The following is a 20,701-nucleotide window of genomic DNA, read 5'->3' on the forward strand; positions in this document are numbered from 1 at the left end:
TTAAAGCTATCTTGCCCGTTCCTTCAATTTTTGCAGTAGCGGAATTTGTCATAAAAACTATCTCGTTGGGTCCAGTGCGAGCATAAGAAGTAAACAACTCTTGTTTGTACAAACATGACGAGTTGCCCCCGAATCAATCCACCATTCTCTAGTATTTCCGACTAGGTTGCATTCCGAAAGTATGGCACATAAATCGTCTATTTCATAATTCTTCTCAATCATGTTTGCTTGACTTTTCTTCTTGTCCTTCTTTGGTGCACGATATTCAGCAGCCTTGTGTCCAACCTTTCCACAGTTGTGGCAATTACCTTTGAACTTCTTTTAACTTGGGTAATTCTTTGGTCCAAGCGGCTTCTTTCTCTTTTTACTCGTGGAAGCTTCCTCAACAATATTTGCACCCATTATTGTTGAATTTTCACGAGACTTCTTTTTTGCAGCCTTGTTGTCCTCTTCAATCCTTAGGCGAACAATAAGGTCTTCCAATGTAATCTCCTTGCGCTTATGTTTCAAGTAGTTTTTAAAGTCCTTCCACATCAGAGGCAACTTTTCAATCAATGCCACAACTTGAAATGCTTCATTTATGACCATACCTACAATCATAAATTTAGGATTAATAATATAATCAATATCTTTAATAAAAATATTGATTGGATTTATACCTTCGGCAAGGAGGTCATGAACGATGACTTGCAATTCTTGAACTTGAGTTATGACAGACTTACTGTCAACCATTTTAATGTCCAAGAATTTTGCGGCACCAAATTTCTTTAGTCCAGCATCTTCCGTCTTGTACTTATTTTCAAGAGCATTCCACAACTCTTTCGAAATCTCCATGACACTGGAAACGTTGTACAAGCCATCTTTCAAACAACTCAATATATAATTTTTGCACAAAAAGTCAGAATGCTTCCATGCCTCCGTGACCATAAATCGCTCATTAGCTGAAGTCTCTTCTCCCAAGACTGGAATAAAGCGCTGCAAACTAAGTGTGGTCAGGTAGAAGAACATTTTCTGCTGCCAGCGTTTGAAGTCCATGCCAGAAAATTTCCTGGGCTTTCTGTCGGTGCCATCACCAGTGCAGGCATTGAGTGACTTGAAAACGTCGTAGCCATTGCAGCAGTAGTCGTTCCACTAGAACCATTTTGTTGTTCCGTGCTTGTTGTCATTTTTCTGTAAAAGAAATTGACACAAACAAAATTAGTATCTCGGTGAAGTTTTTATATCTTCAAATAGAATACAAACAACCGAGTTTTTATATCTTAGATTGAGTAGAAAGTCACAAAGACTTTAATCTCAAACCGGAGTAGACAATACGAAGATTTTAATCTCCAAAACGGGAGTAGAAATCAGTACAATTTTAGTCTCCCAAACTAGAAAGTAAGATGAATATAGAATATTAAATTCCTTAAGCTTATTAGTACACTGTATTCAAAACCAGAAAACTAGAAAAGTGTTAGTTTAAGAAAATAAAACAGAAAAAATTTCGAGCCCACAATTTTTTTGTGTGTCCTTAAGGAATTTAATCTCCTTACAGTTGCCCAAGGTTACGGATTAATTTCTCCCAGGATAGAACAGAATAACTATTCTGTGATAGCGACACTTCAAATCAAAGAATTTTGGCGAACTCAAATAGCAGATCAAATCAGAATGCAGAAGATTGAGGGGAGAGATTTCAGATTTTTCGGTGGTGAAAAATGAGGCTAAGCCTCAATATTTATAGCAAAAGAAGTTGAGTCCCAATAGGTGCATAGTTGCATGTTCGTTAATAAGGTGACTATTGAGCAGATAATACTTAAATTGTATGTTGAACGGAATGTTTGGTTGCGAACTCGACTGTTAGAAAATGATTCCGCGATATTTTTTTCCGCGAAAAAATATTAGAAAAGAAAATATTAAATGATAGAAAAGGAAAATAAATGTGGTCCAAAAATTATCAATCAATCATACCAATTGACCGAAGCCGAGCGAGCGACGACGACGACGGCGCGAGGCACCACTTCTTCTTAACTCTTTAAGAGCTAGAAGATGTGCTTTTCTATATAAGTACAAAGATTTTCTTTCCTTCTTCCAATGAGGGACAAAGTGCATTAGTAAAGTGAACTAATTCAAAATTTTGTTTTCCTCCATTTCTTTTCCCTCCATTTTCCATTCACACCTCTTTTGTTATTACTAACAAAACCTAACACCGACTTCGTCTCTCTTAGAAACGAAATACTTTTCACAAACTAAATGCCTTCTTCTTTCTTTTAGTGTGTTTCTATGTTTGTAGGGAGAATTGTACAGAGTATATTTCTATGAAGAAGGAGAGCCTTGATTATATAGAGAAGGAAATTTGTCAGAGAAAAAACTACTGAGAAACTGATCCACGTTGATCCACACGCTCCCACTTACTTTGCAACGTGCAATAGTTTTACTTTTAGGAGTTAAACCTTCTCTAAATAACTTCCTTTAATCATATCTCCTTTAAAGCGGGTCGGACCAGTCTATAGGGGCTACCCACACCAAATATTCAACATTGGTGTAATTACAAAAATTTATTATTTAAAATGTGATCAACTAATGAATACTTTTTAATTGAAAATTACCAGTTTATATTTTTAATATCTACTTTCTCTCACCTATCATATAAACTATTTATCAATATTCTCTTTCGTTAAATAGCTCAAGATATGGTGCGTTAAATTTTGCAAATATAAAAATTGCTTGTGCCTTTAATTTTCACTTGGATCTTTTTTTTTTCACTTGGATCTTAAAATGTAAGATATTTAATAAAAAAGTTTTTTTTATCTAATAATATAATTATATAATGAAAGAGGTCTTCCCTTGTTTTAATTTTCTTTTATTGTCCCACCAAGTTAAGCCTCTAATTAGGAAAAAAGAGTAGAATTAAACATTATATTTTTTAGCTTATGTCTTAAAATAATTAAGTAGGAACATGAGTCCATTTGTCAAGAAATACACTAGATTCACATAGTAATATTGATTATGTGACTCACATAGTAGTATAATGGTATTACTATTAAGTTACTAGTTTGATTTGTCTTGGATAGATGGTACCAAGACATTCATTTTCTTTCATAGGCTTACATTATATTTGGTAGCACTTTAGTTTATAGCCCAATGGTAATTTCTTTTTCATATTAATTACACGTGGCATATCCATGCTTGCTGTATTTTTAGATTTTTATACTCTTTAAATTAACCATGGAAATTATAGCTAGTATTGAGACATTCAATTAGTTTATGAGTTTGTAGTTGGTATAAGTCGATCTCATATAGCGTTTGAAAACTAAATATATGTGAAGCTATTGATAAATTACTGATACATGCAGTTTCTTTTGGTACATTACTGATAGATGCAGTTGCAGAGCTAATAATACTCTTTTAAGACTTTCGTAACAAGCTAAGCAACTTGAACATGAAATAAACCATCGTGCCTTGCCAATGACGACTAATCAACTGCTGGAATCAAAATTTTATATCAACTGGGATGGTTTTATAATTTGTTGTATCACCATCATACCGGTTCTAAATCAAATCAGAATATATCAATGCATATGATGATTTCAAACTCCCACCGTATCATGAACAGCTAACCTGTGTATTTTTTTTTTCCGTTTCCCGTACGGTATATGGTGTTTATTTTGCGGCTCGAAAGTCTCGCTTTGAGGATAAAATGCTATCAAAGGCAATTTTATATATAAGGCTCAAACTCGAAACTCTAGTTAAAGATGAAGAAGCACTTACCATTCAACCACAATCTTTGAATTATTATATTTGGTCCATATTATCTATTTAATAAAATATCCTATAAAAAAACTTTTGATAGTTTAATTATAAGTATTTTGGTCTAAACTATAAACTTTTCTCGTAAAAATTGTACGGGGCGCCCTATTTGGTCACCCCCATTTAACCTATACCCAATTTTTTTTTTAAATATTTTAACTTGTACCCACTTTTTTAAACAACTTCAGCCCATTTTCTCATATTCCTTCTCCTCCTCAAAGTTTTATTTTTTCTTTTTCCAGAAGTAAGGTTCATCTCTATCTGCTTATTCTTATTTCTCCTTTCAATCATTTTTTCCTTTTCGCCGACACCCTCAGTAAAGGTTCTATCTTGGTTTTGCAACTTGAATCTTATGCACAATTTTGATGTGAAAATGGGACAAGAGAAATTAATTATTAATTTTATATTGTTGTTTGGTGAATTGGGTCTGGCGGAAATTGGAGATTTCAGTTGTCGATTGGATTGGTAATGTGTTGATGTTTCTTGGTTCATGTTAATGTTGCTTTAAGTTACTTCGTGTGGGTACAACATGCCCCCTAGAGCTCTAGAGCTGAAGTTCGCCAGTTACAAACAAAAACATCAGCTCTAGAACTGAAGTTCGACAGTTACAAAACAAAAACTTCAGCTCTAGCTGAAGTTTGCCAGATACAAAAACAAAAACTTCAGCAATTACAAACAAAAAACTTCAGCTACTATGCTTAAGTTCAGCAATTACAAACAAAAACTTCAGCACACTTGGTTCAACACACTTGCTATTTCAATCCCGTCTACTAGAATGCTGAAGTTTTGCGTGATTGTCTTTGATACTTCAGCTCCGTATGCTGAAGTTACGCTGTGAGTACACTTGCAATTGTTTTGCAAAGCGGGCACAAATTAAAACGTAACCCAAAAAACGGGTATAGATGCAAGTGCCCCACTTTTCTTAAATGTTTTATTTAATTCTTAGTCCACTATTTAAAGTGATAACGGTGATTTGAAAAAAATAATAGATTTTTTTTATATAATTTTGAAAAATTTAAATATTTTAAAATAAATTCAATTTATGAAAGCGCATACAGAGGAAATACTTTAATTGAAATCATCCACCTTGTTCAATTTTAAGATAAATATCAGCTTAAAATCTGGTAAATTATCCTCACAAATTCCGTCACTCATTCCTCAAACTGGTTGATTGTCCTCTGTTTTCTTTTATTATATAATCTCCAAAACCGGTATATTGTCTGGAGTAAAGGTATAAGTCACTTGATTATTGAAGCGGAGGATTCAACTACATTAGTCGCGTAACATCTTTAATTTTTTTTTCCGTTTCCTCATTCCTTCCTTATAGAAAAAAAAAAAAAAATCATTCTTTTTCTTCTATTCCTTACCTCATTTCCTTAAACTAGTAAATTATCCTCTCTTTTATCTTTTTTCCTACCCCCACTCCCCACTCAACCAAACACCTTCTGGTCTTAGTGTTTCCTTAGATCACTCATTACGAACTTTATCTCTCTCTTACTTGAGATGAGAAGGATATACAGTACGCGAATTTTAAGTGAATCTATTTTTTTTAGTTCGTGTTAAAAAGAATGATTTTTTTTATTTGAAAATAATTTACCTTTATACAATAATTTACATATCAACAATAACAACCCAGTAGAATTTCATTAGTGGGGTCTGGGGAAGATATGATATACGCAGACCTTATCCCTACCCTGAAGGGATAAAGAGACTGTTTCTGGGAGACCCTCGGCTCAGAGACAATAGATCACTAACCACGACAGAAACCAAAAAAATAATATAAGTATTATAAATATAATAAATAAATGAAAAGGCCAAAATGTGAATACAATAAAATATATGTATATTATTTTATGCTACAAGATCAAAAATCTTTTCTTTTTTTATACTTTGTACTCAGTAAAAAATAGATTTTGGAAGCCTGAAACGGCGCTGAATAATATTTTGGGTATGACTTTCATGGAACCCTATTGAAAGAAAGTCTTTTTACTCCCACTTATACATACAGCAGTCCCCTTCTTCCACTTTAAAGTTTAAACACCCCCAAAGGCAGAGAAAAAAAGTAGTACAGCTGGTTATATGAGTCAAGTGCCACGTAGCATACCCCTATGGGCTACCTAGTATGATGTGGCGACCATTTAGTGCTCAAAACCAAAATAAATAGGGCTTCTCCGCTTCTGCTCTTAGTTCCTCTCCAACCATTCTAAAACTCTTCTTTCCTTCCCTTTTTTTCTTCTCTCCATATATACTCATCAACTTATTACTTTCTCTCAATCTTTTTTGCCTTTTCCTCATTTTCCTCTTCAAAGAAGAAGAAGAAACAAAGTGCAGTTTCAAGATATATACCTAAAACAAATGCCTGTTTCAAGCAAAGAAACAACAACAACAATGAAGACTACAACAACACTAACAGGAGAAAATAAAACAAACAAAGACTCTCAGTTTTCGCATTCTCATGACTTCCCTTTTCTCATGTCTTCCTCTTCTTATCCTATCACCCTTAAGGTAAACTCACACTTTAGTTACATATATAGCCACAATAATATAATCTTTGTTAATTTTCTCTATATTCTTTGGAAAACCACATAGTAATTAGCTCAAAGAAAAAAGGTCTTAAGGTTTTTTAAGTTAACAGCAGTTTAATCCCCCTTGATCACTATCATTTTCTTCAAAAATCTTTGAATTATTTTGTGTAGCTCCATAGAATTTCAAAAGGACATAAAATCTAGTGGCAGAGTCAAATAGTAGGAGACTGAAGTAGACATATAACGACTCATTTGACTTCAAGGAAACTTGACTTGTGTAATGAATAAAACATTAATTATGTTATTTTTTTGTTGGGCAATTTGCAGTTCATGGACGTGAGTTATAGGATAAAACTGGAGAGCAAATCAAGTGGGGGAAGCAACAACTTAAGAAAGATGTTTTCAAATGGGCCCACATCATCTTCGACCGATATCGAGAATCCAACAGCCACGATTCATGACGAACGTACAATCTTGAATGGGATTACAGGAATGGTTTCACCGGGTGAAATCCTAGCCGTTCTTGGACCATCAGGGAGCGGAAAATCAACGCTCCTAAATGGACTTGCAGGAAGACTCCAAGGACACGGCAACACCGGAACAATCCTCGCGAATAACCGGAAACTCAGCAAACCGGTCTTAAAACGAACCGGATTCGTCACTCAAGACGACGTCCTTTACCCGCACTTGACGGTTCGAGAAACTCTAATTTTTTGCGCGCTGCTTCGGCTCCCTAACACGCTGAACCGGAAGGACAAAATCGCTGTGACCGACTCCGTGATCACCGAATTAGGACTCAATAAATGTGAGGACACTATAATTGGGAACAGCTTCATACGTGGGGTCTCGGGTGGTGAAAGAAAACGAGTAAGTATAGCCCATGAAATGCTAATAAACCCGAGTTTACTCATACTGGATGAACCGACGTCCGGTTTAGACGCTACAGCGGCTTACCGGTTGGTTTCGACGCTAGGGTCCTTGGCGCAGAAGGGGAAGACCATAATTACGTCGGTTCACCAGCCGTCGAGCCGGGTTTTTCAAATGTTTAGCTCGGTTCTGGTTTTGTCGGAAGGGAGGTGTTTGTATTTTGGAAAAGGAAATGAAGCAATGAATTATTTCGAGGCGGTTGGATTTTCTCCATCTTTTCCCATGAATCCAGCGGATTTCCTCCTTGATCTCGCTAATGGTACGTATTTTTTGTCTATATCTACCCTACAATATGGTACATGCATATAAAATATCTTTATTTTTCTTTTTTTGACTAAACATGTTAAGTACTTTTTTCTGTCACATATATGTGTGTTTTGAGTTCGAGTTTTGATGCTGTACCATGTAGCTTTGTCATAATTTGATCTAACGTTAATTAATACTTAGCTTTTTATTTAAGCGGGGAAGAATAAAACACCCCAGAATCTTCCCCTGCCAAAACAACAGTGACATATATATATATATATATATATATATATATATATATATATATATATATATATATATATATATATATATATATATATATATAGAGAGAGAGAGAGAGAGAGAGAGAGAGAGAGAGAGAGAGAGAGAGAGAGAGAGAGAGAGAAAAGATTACTTGAAATGCAAGCTTCACTTTTGAGTGAACTTAATTAACAGAATTTTGTGTTCAATATCTTTTGTTAGGATGTGGACAACTTGGGTCTAGTTGACAAGTCCGTATATAATGCGAATAAGATTGTGTGACAACTAGAAAACTTCAACTTCCAAGGGTCATGGCTAGCTAGTTGTCTTGTGAAACTTAAGAAAGAAAGTAAATCTTCGAAATTTATGACTGTAAATATGTCATAGTACTTGTATGATTATAATAATTTTTTTGAAACTTATAGTTTTAAACATATCAGGTATAAAAGTTTTGTATTAAGAGTAAATGAGAAATATAAAATTAATTATTTTTAAATATAAAAATATTTTTTTGGAGATGTAATGATGTATTAATAATAAAATAGTGTCCCTTAAATTGATGATAGAGCAGTACACTACTTTGTAAAAAGTGAAAGGCGCACCAGCTGTACCTGGTACGAACTACTGTGGTACATCAATGAAGGGGGAAAAACAAGTAAAACATTCAATGTTCCAATTTATTATTGATATGTATATCGGTGGGAAAATTTTATTTTGTGTCTGACGATAATTTTTGTGTATCACAGTTTTGTGGACCCAAATTTTTATGGATCAAAAAATATAAAATTGGGGTCCATAAATTTACGTGACAAAAAGAATCTCGTACGCTAAACTAACCAAAGTCCGAAAGTAGATGTGGGTCAGTTTCTCCTTTTGACTCTAGATTTTTTGCTAGTTCTTCTTTTTAGTGAAGTATTCCATTTCCAAGTATGATTGTATTTAAGTGAGATATGTGATGCCTAATCTTTGTTACTCCCTCCATCCAATTTAATTAGTTTTTATTGTTATTTTCACACATAATAAGGAATTTACCTTTTAGCATTTATAACAATAAAATTGATCATATTAACCTTAATTTATTTATTAGAAATACAATAAATATTCTTAGGCTCTGGAAAAAGAAGTTAATTGCTTCTTAATATCTGAACAAATCAACTACTGTGGACCACAAAAAAAGCAAAAAAATCAATAAAAATGGACGGGAAGAAATATTATTTTACCTTTTTTATATATAATCATATAACGTGGAAAGATCGTAACTTTTTGTTTTAGTGGGTACTCCCTCCGGTCCAAAATAAGTGATTTTTTGACCTTTTTTTTGTGGTCCAAAATAAGTGATTTTTTCAGATTTCAAGAATGAATTAATTATTTTTTTCCTATATTGTCCTTGGAGTAAATAGTGTTGGAATATGTGTTAGGAGTATTTATGTGAGATAGTAAAGGTTAATATGGTCAATTCTATTGCTAATTAATGCTAAAAGGTGGATTTTTTAATCTGTATAAAAACATCCAAAAAATCATTTATTTTGAACCGGAGGGAGTAACATTCATCATGGGTAACGTACTAAAATTTGATCTTGAGAAAGTTTAAATTGGTGAAACTTATATACTAGCTAGGGAAAATATCAACATTCCACGTGCCCCTTCTCTTCAAATGGTCGGCTATTCCTTTTTTTGTTTTTTGTCCTCCCTTAGCCAACTCAAGCTTATTCTACAGTCCATTACTTTTTTTTCTTTTCAAATCCTTACTTTTCTTCTCAGCAAATCCTATACTATAATTTACTCTAATTAATGTCATTGGCCGTTTGTAAAGCAATGTCGACCAATTAATCTCTTCCTAATTGCATAAAAAAAGTTATATCTTTTTGAAATATTGGGGGTATATGTTACTTGCACGAGTGGTCTTGTTCGTTCATGCATAAATATTGTATCCTAAATTATTTTACAGGATTTAATTCAAAGAATAGAATAATGTATCTCAACCGGGAGAATAAACTTTTATTTTTTAAAGTTCTATAGTTGGAATAAAAAGAAGAAAAGAAGGTGTCATCGTTAGATTAGATCTATTATTAATAATCAAACACACATGGTCAGCTTTGTGTTGGAAATGCTGGGGTTCATTTCAATATGTAAATCATTTCCCAAAGTACCTGATGCTAATTGCTAATTTCCAATGTGGGGATCCATTCATAGAAAGATGGGGCCCTTTAATTAATTTATATACTTGTAAATCTTGATTCTTATTTATAATGCGCAGAAATATGGGGAAAAAGTGGATCCTACATTTCCCTCTTTAATACTACAACTATATTTGTTCTAATTTCTAGAGGAATAATGCCATTCTGGATTATGATTAATTGCTGAAGAACATATGCTACATTGAAGTATTTCCTATTTAAAATTGGGACTTTAACTTATATTGAAGAAAACAAAGAGTTTTGTTATTTTAGAGTTGACTCAATTTATAATTGAAAGATTGTGATAGTGACATGTTATGGTTCATCTTGAATCTTTTAACTCTATTATCTTGGACTTGTGCTCTTTGTTGTGGCTGCCCTTTCTCATATTCATGATGAGTAAGTTCTTAAATTCTGAGATTGACATTAATATGCCATCACTTTATCATCATGGAGTATTGAAAATCTAATATCTTTCCCCTCTGAATCGAAGTATGTCCTATTCTCTGTCTAAATATTATGGGGTAAAAGATTTCTTGTATGAATATGCTTGGGTTTGACCTGAAATGCTCATAATTATAGAAAGCACCATTGCATCTTTTATTCTTCTAGTCTCGGGATCCAAGCAGATGTAACCTCATTACTTTATATATATATATATATATATATATATATATATATATATATATATATATATATATATATATATATATATATTGTGTGTGTGTGAGATACCAACTAGAAGACTAATGCTATTAGAAAACTCCTACTGATTTGTATATTGGAGATATAATCATTATTATGTATTCCAATCTTTCTGAGCTGAGGGTCTATCGGAAACAACTCCTTTGCCCTATCGGGATCAGGGTAAGGTCTGCGTACACATTACCCTCCCCAGACCCCACTTTATAAGATTTTACTGGGTAGTAGTTGTTGTTCTTGAAATCGTTATAATGTATATAGAATAGTCCTAGTGTTGTATATAGTTCTTAATTAAGATGCAGGATTTGTAGCATGTCGTGGTCCTTCTCTACTTGGATAGTACAACTTAGTAAATACCCATTCTTCTAAAGGGTGTCAAATGAGTCTTGATTAATTGTCTCAATATCTAATAATTTTGTTTCTGGTTTTGGGGTCAGGGGTTCCATCAACCTGGGGTCATACTCCACTAAGAATATTAACACTCCATTTTTCTAAAGAAAATCTATGTCCAAAGTACATGAAAATCTGGTTTATGGATTTTGAGGGTTTGACAATGCAGGGTGTTTCCATGATTCTTGGTTTCTATCATTTTCTCAAGAATAGTTTTTAGTGTAGGGGACATTTCAGCTGGCTAAAGGACTATAGTTTTAAGTAATATTGGCATACAAAATTGTTGTTGGACACCATTTTGACCTGCTTTCTTTAATTTCTTTTTGTTTTTTAATATTAGCTTGAGGCCATCACGCATATGCAACTTTAGGGTTATTAAACAAAACATATAGTGAGCTTTATTCCTTCACTTTGATTTGTCATTGGAGAACATGTTAGATAATATGGATTAAAGAGAAGTGTGACAACACTGCTTGCGTAGATTAGCAATCCATTCATAATATGAGACCAACTACACTAGTTGGTACACACGAGCACTTTAAAAAAAAATATTACCTCAAAACTCTGCCTCTAAATTTTGAAGTAATTAATTATTTATGGCTCCACATGGATCTTTCCTTAAATTAATCATATAGTTTTTGTTAATGACTCCACAAGCACCCTTTCCAACTTTTAACCTATAGACATAGATATTATACTTTGAGAAATGGGAAAGTTTTAAATTCTATTTAGTTGGCATAGTAATAGAATAGCACATGCTTTGCTAGTTTGTACAACCCACATGCCTTGCATTATAGGAGTAGTAGGGTTCTTGAAAGTCTTGGATGTGTAGTTTATATTTATCTGGATCAAAATATTTGAGGATAAACTAAACCTAGCATCAAGATCTACAAGTATATTTATAGTTATTGGCTGAGATAGTTTCAACTCTACTCTAATTTTAGGACCATTAAATTCTTAAATGTATGATATCTCCGTCAACTACATATAAAATAATAAATTGATGTTATTCTTGGTCCAAAGTGTCAAGCGATTAATGTCAATTGATTCTTCTTTTTATCAACCTTAATCATTTCGCTTTATCTAGAGTTTGTTAATGTTCATTTCTAAATTGAGTGCTCAATGGTTGTAATTACACATGGCCACCTTTGCAAGTATAGTGGTTCGTGGTCAAAGTTTTCACCTTAGTTGATGACTTCTTTCTATATATCGATATTATGCAATAGTAACAGAAGTCCAATATGATTTAAGTGAACCAATTGAAATAGTCTAGAGTTAGTCCACTTGTAGATCATAACCTCAAATCAAATCATTTATTTTATTGGCTATGTTGTTCGAATTTTGTGTTAGATCCTATAACTGTTGGAGGATCTGACACACTTTATTTTTAAGGATTTGAGAAACATAGATTCTTGGTAGAGAGTGATGGTGGTTTTGGCAAGTCCACAGTTACCTTAAAAGGAAATCATGAATAGTATTAGAGACAATAATGTCATGTACCAATTATTTCACGAGACATGGCAAAGAGAAATATCAACTTTTTTATCTATAATGTGTTTCAATATAGTTTGAGCTACAATGATGAAATACACTTGTCACGCTTGAACCCTCATTTTTATTCAATTATTGATAGGCATCTTTGAGCTATAAAGAATTTTTTCTTCTTCTTTTCTTCACCTCCTTTCCTTTATTCAACAAAGAACAATTCTTTTTCCTCTGCTACTTTTCTACATGGCACTCTTTTGAATATTAAGACGTTTATTAAATAGCGCCACGTGTTAGGGTCCTTTGCAAATGAACAAGCTTTCAGATTCATCCCACCAAATTGAGCTTTTTTTGTTTTGTGAATAGTTATTTGGTAAAAGAAGAAGATAAGTGGAGATGATGGTGGCCCAAAACTTCCATCAGCAATAGAGCATTATGTTCTTTTAGTGGACTTCCACCCTTTGCCACCAACATTGGACATCTTTAATTACCTCCTCTATACTAATTATTACTTGATAGTACAGCTAATTAATTAATATTCTCTTTTTTAACTTAAATTTATTCTTTGTTTTATGTGATACAAATTATGTGTTTTTTTATTTATTTTGAGTGCTAAGATTACTTTAATGCTTTTTTGTAGTCCTAGCTTTAAAGATACATATCTAGCTTTTTCCAATTGTTAACATTAAAGAAACTGAGATTTTAGCAAGCTCCTTTAGCTTATACTTTGGGAAAAGTATTGGAGAGGTGAATGGTAATTTACCTTATTGAAAGATTGACTATATTTGACAAAAGGATGGAAATAAAACTTGATTTGACAAATTTAGTATCAAATTCTTGAATAGTATGATGTCTTTACTAGTGGTGCCCACAATAATTTGTAGTTGTACCTTACACCTTTTCTTTTAAGCTTATGACCATCTTGCAACTAGCACCACCAAAACATGTGATGCAGTGGATTAGACAGCTCTTTTCTTAATAAGAGGTCTCGAGTTCGAGCCATGGGTATGGAAAAATCCTTGGTAGGGAGCGCTTCCCCCCGAATGGAGTCCTACGCTGCGCGAATCCGGATATAGTTCGGCTCCAATGCGGTTACCGGACATCCGGTGGGAAACCAAAAAAAATTAAAAATCTTGCAACTAGCATTTCTTTATTTCATGTCCTTTGAATATCTATGTTTTTTAGCTTATTTTCTGTGAAGACAAGTTCCAATTCCAAAACAAGTTCTTGTAGTTAGCTCAAGTAGAACCAAGGTTTTAGGTTTCACCTCTGATTTTACTTTAAAATAACATTCTCTGGGGGGCCTCATTCCACTGGCATAAGTTCTAGCTTAAACATTGATTGTAGCTAAAGCATGGAGATTTCCTCTTTGGGGTCGTTTGCTAGTGTATAACTAATGCAGAGATTAGTAATATATGGGTTAGTAATACAAGTATAATTATGCATGAGATTATTTTTATCCATTGTTTGGTGTGGTGTATTAAAAATTAAAATGCATTGCATAATTTTTAAGAAAATTAGTTGTTTACAAAAATGTCCTCCATATTCTTTTAAGGATAATTTTGTCTTTAACCATGCTAAGCCTTAGTATTGCTAATACTATGGTTTGCTATGCATTAGCTATACATAGGATAATATCAAATAGGATTTATAACTAATGTATATGTTGAAAAAGTGTACCAAACAAGATATTACTAATACATGCATTATTTTCTCTAATGCACTCTGCCAAACGAACTCTTAATGTTTTGAGAGCATTGGAATTGTCTAGCACCTAGCCATTGTAAACTAACTTGGCTTCCTAATACTGATCAAGTATAGTGGAAAAGCAAATTTAAAACGTAAAAGCTATGCTTTTTTTAAAAACATTATATAACTTATATACACGGACTATAATTGTATCATTGTTTTTTAACCTGTTTTACATAACAGACAACCTGTCCCATTTTTCAGGTTTTTAGTCTTACTTTTATGGACTGATACTTGTAATTATCTTTTAAGTGATAACATTCTTTGAACTGTCTATAGAAGTTGAACCCTTTTGAAATGTACAGCTATTGCATTTTTTCTTGCAATGTAATTCTCACTAAAGCTTAACTTGGAAAAATGCAGGGGTTTGCCAGTTTGATGGAGTAAGTGAGAAAGAAAGGCCTAATATAAAACAAACCTTGGTATCCTCTTATAACAACTTGTTAGCTCCCAAGGTAAAAGCAGCTTGTTTGGATACAACAAGCATAGTTCCTAAAGAAATAACCTATACTTGTTCAAGTTACAAAAGGACTTGCACAAGTAGCTTCTCCAATTGGTTCAATCAATTCAGCATTCTCCTTCAAAGAGGGGTAAAAGAAAGAAGGCATGAAACCTTCAATTATTTGAGAGTTTTTCAAGTAATAGCAGCTTCTCTCTTAGCTGGTTCTATGTGGTGGCATTCTGACTACACGGATATCCAGGACAGGCTTGGCCTCCTCTTCTTCATTTCCATTTTTTGGGGTGTTTTCCCATCGTTCAACGCTGTTTTCGCATTCCCTCAAGAACGTGCCATATTCGTCAAGGAAAGGGCTTCGGGTATGTACACACTCTCCTCCTATTTCATGGCACGAATCGTTGGAGATCTTCCCATGGACCTTATCTTGCCTACATTGTTCCTCGCCATAACGTATTGGATGACAGGGCTAAAGCCCCAACTCTTGCCATTCCTTTTGACACTGCTCGTCCTGCTGAGCTATGTGATTGTTTCACAAGGCCTCGGCTTAGCCCTTGGCGCCTTGATCATGGATGCTAAACAAGCTTCAACTGTGGTCACTGTCACGATGCTAGCATTCGTTCTAACAGGAGGGTTCTACGTGCATAAAGTGCCAGCTTGTTTAGCTTGGATTAAGTACATCTCGACCACATTTTACTGTTATCGACTACTTATTAATGTCCAGTATGGAGAAGGCAAGGAAATCTCAGACATGCTTGGCTGCTCACATCAAGGAAGTGATAGAGCTAGCTGCAAATTCATTGAACAAGATATCAATGGTCAAATTCATCCATCCGCGAGCCTTGGCATCCTCCTGATAATGTTCGTGGGATATCGATTAATTGCTTACCTTGCATTGAGGCGAATTCGAGCCTAAACAGAGGGAAAGTTTCTGACTTTTTTAGATGATGGAAATTGATGGTTAGCTAGCTTTGTGGGGGATGTGGGAATAGTATATACTTGTTGAGAATTGTGACTGACTCTGTTCAAATGATGAAAGCTGCAGTGGGTAAGGGAAAAATTGAAGTGTAATATAAGAGGAAAAAGTGTAGTGACTTGCACCTAAAACTGGCGAAAGGCCAGCCAGCATTCGTTGTTGTAACTTCAGAAAGACGAGGAATTTTTTTTATCGCAAGAAACTTTCCTTTTCTTTCAAGACTAAGAAATTCTTCTAAACAACATTTCTCTATGGTTACATGAATTCGCAATATATTATACACTTAACACCAAGTCGCATTCAATTTTCTGAAAGGCTCAAACAATCCAAATGAAAGACTTTTACAACTAATTAGGAGACAATCTATGGATAAGAATTGAATGAATTAAGAACATCATTTAATAAGGTTAGTTTCCTTAATAGAAGACAACTTCTGCCAAGATTTTATAATTAAAGCACTCTAGAGATGAAGTACAACATGAAAAATAACTTATATATTTTCATCCTTCCTGTCTCGCTTCAGTGGACAAACGAAGAAGCTATAACTAATGGAAGAATGCTATTAGCATAGAGATTGTACTAGAAAAGAGAGTAGGATACAACTATATAAAAGAGAGAATCGTTTTCTTGTGGCGACCTTCTGTAAGTTTGTCACTTATTCATGATTTGAGCTATAATTTATACCTCATTGAATTTCAAAAACTTGAATTTTTTTAAAGCATTGTAGGGAGGACCTTGGTACGTAGAAAATAATTTTCTAACCGTAAGAAAACGGGAACCACCATTCATAACATTCGAAAATTGTATTTCATACACAACCATCTGGGAAAGGTTAACTGATTGTTGCTACAGAATTCTGTGATATATACAATCAAAAACAGCAAATTTTTTTTTTTTTTTTTTTTATGTTTATTTTAGAGAGTCTATGTGTTTGACCAAACTTTTAGGAAAAAATAAGTATTTTTTCACGGAACACTTTTGGATCCTTAGGCAAAGATAAGTTGCTGTTTAATAGTGGCAAAAATAATTTTCAAATTAATTAGTCAAACGCAATTGTTACTATACAAAAGTACTTCAAGAGTACTTTTGACAAAAACATATTATTTAAAATAAGTAGATTTTAAAAGTATGCTCACATCATCACAAGGGCTCAATGGTTTGCTCTCTCTGTGCAGAGAAATTTTATTTTGAGTATAATATGCCAAGTAATACTTGTGTAAGGCCCTTATTTAGTCACATCTGTAATTTGTGAACCCAATTTTTTCTAACATTTTCTCCTTCGATGTGTTTCTTCGGTCAAAGCAAATGCTCCTCACACTTTCTCTTTCTTATTCTTTCCTTTTTCGTTAACACTCCATCTCCCCCCTTGCAACAGATCTATACATCTTATCCCTTGCAACAGATCTATGTGATGGGTCTGTGACTGTTAGCTCCACATTTCATACATTACTTGTGTATCTTTATTTTAATTGGGACCTCGAGGCTCTCGCCCGGTCCTTGAGTTCTTTAGAAAACTTAACCCAAATAAAAAATCTCCATGACTGTCAAGAATGAGAAACAGAGTACCAAAGAGAGACAACTCCTGCAATTACAGCTTGTCAAGGCAATTTTATAGAATTGTTTACAGAAAAAGAAGATGTTTGCTTGGAGAAAAATCTGATTTTTTACTCTAGTTCTCTATAAAAATGAAGTCAAAATTTAAAAAATATAGCTCTGCAAATACCTACCAATCTTATTTAAATTTTTTTAAAGGTATTTTTTAATGGATTTTCACCATTTTCATGGAGAAAAAGAACAGAAAAGAGGTTTGAGGACTATGAACAAGAAAGATAGCGATAATGGGAGAAAATATACTTGTTCTTTTTAAAAATATTTTATGGGTTTAATTTAACTGAATAGAAAATGAATTAGAAACATGAAATTCTGGTGACTGGAAATATATTGAGTTACGGGAGTTGCAGAAATTTGGAAGAGAAGGAGAGTAATAGGGGATGGAGGTGGCCAATTTTTGCTGGAAGTGGGACCCAAAATCCACTTGGCAAAGATGTAAAGCAGTCCTATACAAGTATTGTCTGCCACGTAATAGTTGAGTCTCGTACAAAATAAAATTCTCTAGAGAAATTTTATTTTGAGTCTAATATGCCAAGTAATACTTGTGTGAGGCCCTTATTTAGTCACATCTGTAATTTGTGAACCCAATTTTTTCTAACATTTTCTCCTTCGATGTGTTTCTTCGGTCAAAGAAAATGCTCCTCGCACTTTCTCTTTCTTATTCGTTCCTTTTTTCGTTAACACTCCATCTTCCCCCTTGCAACAGATCTATGCGATGGGTCTGTGACTGTTAGCTTCACATTTCATATACTACTTGTGTATCTTTATTTTAATTGGGACCTCGAGAGTCTCTCGCCCGGTCCTTGGGTTCTTTAGAAAACTTAACCCAGATGAAAAATCTCCATGACTGTCAAGAATGAGAAACAGAGAACCAAAGAGAGACAACTCCTGCCATTACAGCTTGTCAAGGCAATTTGCTACAGAATTGTTTTCAGAAACAAAATATGTTTTCTTGGAGAAAAATCTGATTTTTTTACTTTAGTTCTCTATAAAAATGAAGTCAAAATTTAAAAAATATAGCTCTGAAAATACCTACTGTTGCTCCCAACGCACACGCAAGTATACGTGGTCGTACAAGTAATATAATGATAAGTTGAGTGTCGAACCCACAGAGACTTGTGTAAACTACTCACTAATTCACTAAAATTGTTATTCAATCTAGCTAAAAACAAAGTTCAATAATATGATTATATGATACTACGATTCTAAATAATAACTAAATTATCAAGTAACAAGTTGATTGTTGTGTATTCAGTAGAGACAAATATTTCAGAATTGTGATCGATTCACCAATCGTATTGTGTTCTAATTATCTCTCCCTTTCATATAATTCACTCATGGTTTCTAATTAATCGATAAATGCTCTCATAGCCTTCTCCCGAAGTACTAATCATCTATTCTCAATAGATTAACGCCTATATTCCTATGAAATCAATCTATTAAGAATGCATTAAGATCACAATATTTAATTAAGCACGGTGACTAGGTATATTCCTATCCTAACCACAAATCTGCTCCCCTAAGGGTTAAGATCATGCTCTCTTCAATTCTTCTCTAATCTAAACATGGCTTTCCCAAGCATAGCATAGATAGTAAATAGAACCTAACTGCTGGCCAGACAATTAAGCAATTCAACACAGAATTGAAGAAACAACCATATATGAGTGAATTATAATCAAGGTTAAGCTAATATCAAACAACAATATTCATGGCTAAATCACAACCCCAGAACAATGGGTGTTTTACCACTCATGATGTAATCAAACAATTGCATAAGTTTTGATTAATTGAAAATACTAGAAAAGATAAGAATTCTGAGATGTTCTTGCTCCTCAATGTTTCTTGCGCGTATCTTTGCTCCAAAGTCCATCTCTCCTCCCAAAAATAGGTTTAGTTTTGCTTTTATATCAGTTAGGTAGGTCTAGGACCAAAATAAACTTGTCCCGGACAAAATAAGGCACATTTCACGTCACCAGCGCTCAGCCCGGCGCCAGGCGCCCTCCACGATGCCCCAAATGTGAGCATACTGTTTTCCGATTTTTTTTGTTTTAGCTTCAATTCTTGCACGTTTCTCCCAAATTGCTCCTGAATTATTCCTACAAGTAAAACACTTCAAATCAATATAATTCATCGCATTTAACATCACAATTTCATGAAACAAGAGTAAGATATGAGGCAATTTACATAAAAATATATATACTTTAAGCTAAACATCAACACCCCACACTTAGACTCTTGCTCGTCCTCGAGCAATCGGACTATCTAATAAACCCCCAACTACGTACAACGTTCAATCATAAAGGAGCACCTTAACTTTTAACTACATACTATACCCTTGACTATGATCAATACCGGCACACAAGCATGCACACACACAAATTAACATTCTTTCCGTTTAAGCAAACCCAAGTATAATCTTTCAATTCAATAATTTCCAATAACCTAATTTTCACCACCCAGCCTCACAAGCCGACTTGCAACCACTAAGTACCATCAATTTATGCACTTATCCAACAAGAAAGTTTACAACATTACCAATCATTCATGAGATCATGTGCCCTTACCAACAAACCGAGAGTGAATATAAATTGGTCCTCACATTCAAATATGCTTTTGAATATAATTTAAGGACATCACACAATTGAACAAAATTCGCTCACTCTCACAAAGAATTCATATGCATCCCGTGGTCGTTCCATAAGCTTGCCCGTAGTGTATATCTCCACTAATTTAAGCTAGCCAAATCTAGGATCAATTAGGACTTTTAGGTTGTAATGTAGGCTAAGGGACGGGTAGGATATATTTAGAAATAGTGACTCACCCTCCTAAGCACTTTAATACACTACATTTACACTTCAAGCACATATTCTTCTCAATCAAATCACTTGCCATATACAACATAGCCCTCTTTTCACTTAAGCACTTCTCTATTTTTGTCACTAGCACAAATCAATAAGAATTGGAGGTATTTTCTATATACTTTCACTATCATTTTTTTCTTTTCTTTCAATTTTTCTTTTCCCTTCTCTTTTTTTTTCTTTTCTTCACACACTCCATACATTAAAGTTCATTGGCCAGTGACTTTTGATTTCAACTTTAGTGCACCAACTTGCCATTCCATGGTTCCACTTAAAAGCTACTCCCCAATCTCTAACCTTACTTCTTTTAGCGACTAAGTGCCTTAGGAGGTAAAGGTTCAATCAATATAAAATTAAGAACAAAATAGGGAATGACTTGTAATGTGGGTGCCAAAAGAAAGGTCTATAGGCTCAAAGGGGTTAGCAACGAAAATTTTTATTTTTATGTGACAAACACATCTATGATCAAGCAAGAAAAATGCCTACGTCATCTCCTAGATTAGAACAACTCACAATTTTGCTTCAATTAACACACGAGGCAAGTTCTAGACTAC

The 20,701-nt window shown here is 33.9% G+C and overlaps 2 protein-coding genes across 2 annotated transcripts; one reads left to right on the top strand and one right to left on the bottom strand.

The window, feature by feature from the left end:
- Nucleotides 1-321: 321 nt before the first annotated feature.
- On the bottom strand, nucleotides 322-1,035 carry LOC142170328 (uncharacterized). Its single transcript, XM_075232214.1, has 2 exons — nucleotides 660-1,035; nucleotides 322-590 (listed from the first exon to the last, which is right to left on the bottom strand). Exons 1-2 carry the CDS (start codon nucleotides 1,033-1,035, stop codon nucleotides 322-324), a joined length of 645 nt encoding a protein of 214 aa, XP_075088315.1.
- Nucleotides 1,036-5,979: 4,944 nt separating this feature from the next.
- LOC107778585 (ABC transporter G family member 25) lies at nucleotides 5,980-15,917 on the top strand. The gene is made up of 3 exons (XM_016598875.2): nucleotides 5,980-6,291; nucleotides 6,639-7,497; nucleotides 14,612-15,917. The coding sequence occupies exons 1-3, from the start codon at nucleotides 6,142-6,144 to the stop codon at nucleotides 15,616-15,618; spliced, it is 2,016 nt and encodes a 671-aa protein (XP_016454361.1). The 5' UTR covers nucleotides 5,980-6,141; the 3' UTR covers nucleotides 15,619-15,917.
- Nucleotides 15,918-20,701: the final 4,784 nt, after the last annotated feature.

Source organism: Nicotiana tabacum, chromosome 16, assembly GCF_000715075.1.
Source record: "Nicotiana tabacum cultivar K326 chromosome 16, ASM71507v2, whole genome shotgun sequence".
NCBI lineage: Eukaryota > Viridiplantae > Streptophyta > Magnoliopsida > Solanales > Solanaceae > Nicotiana > Nicotiana tabacum.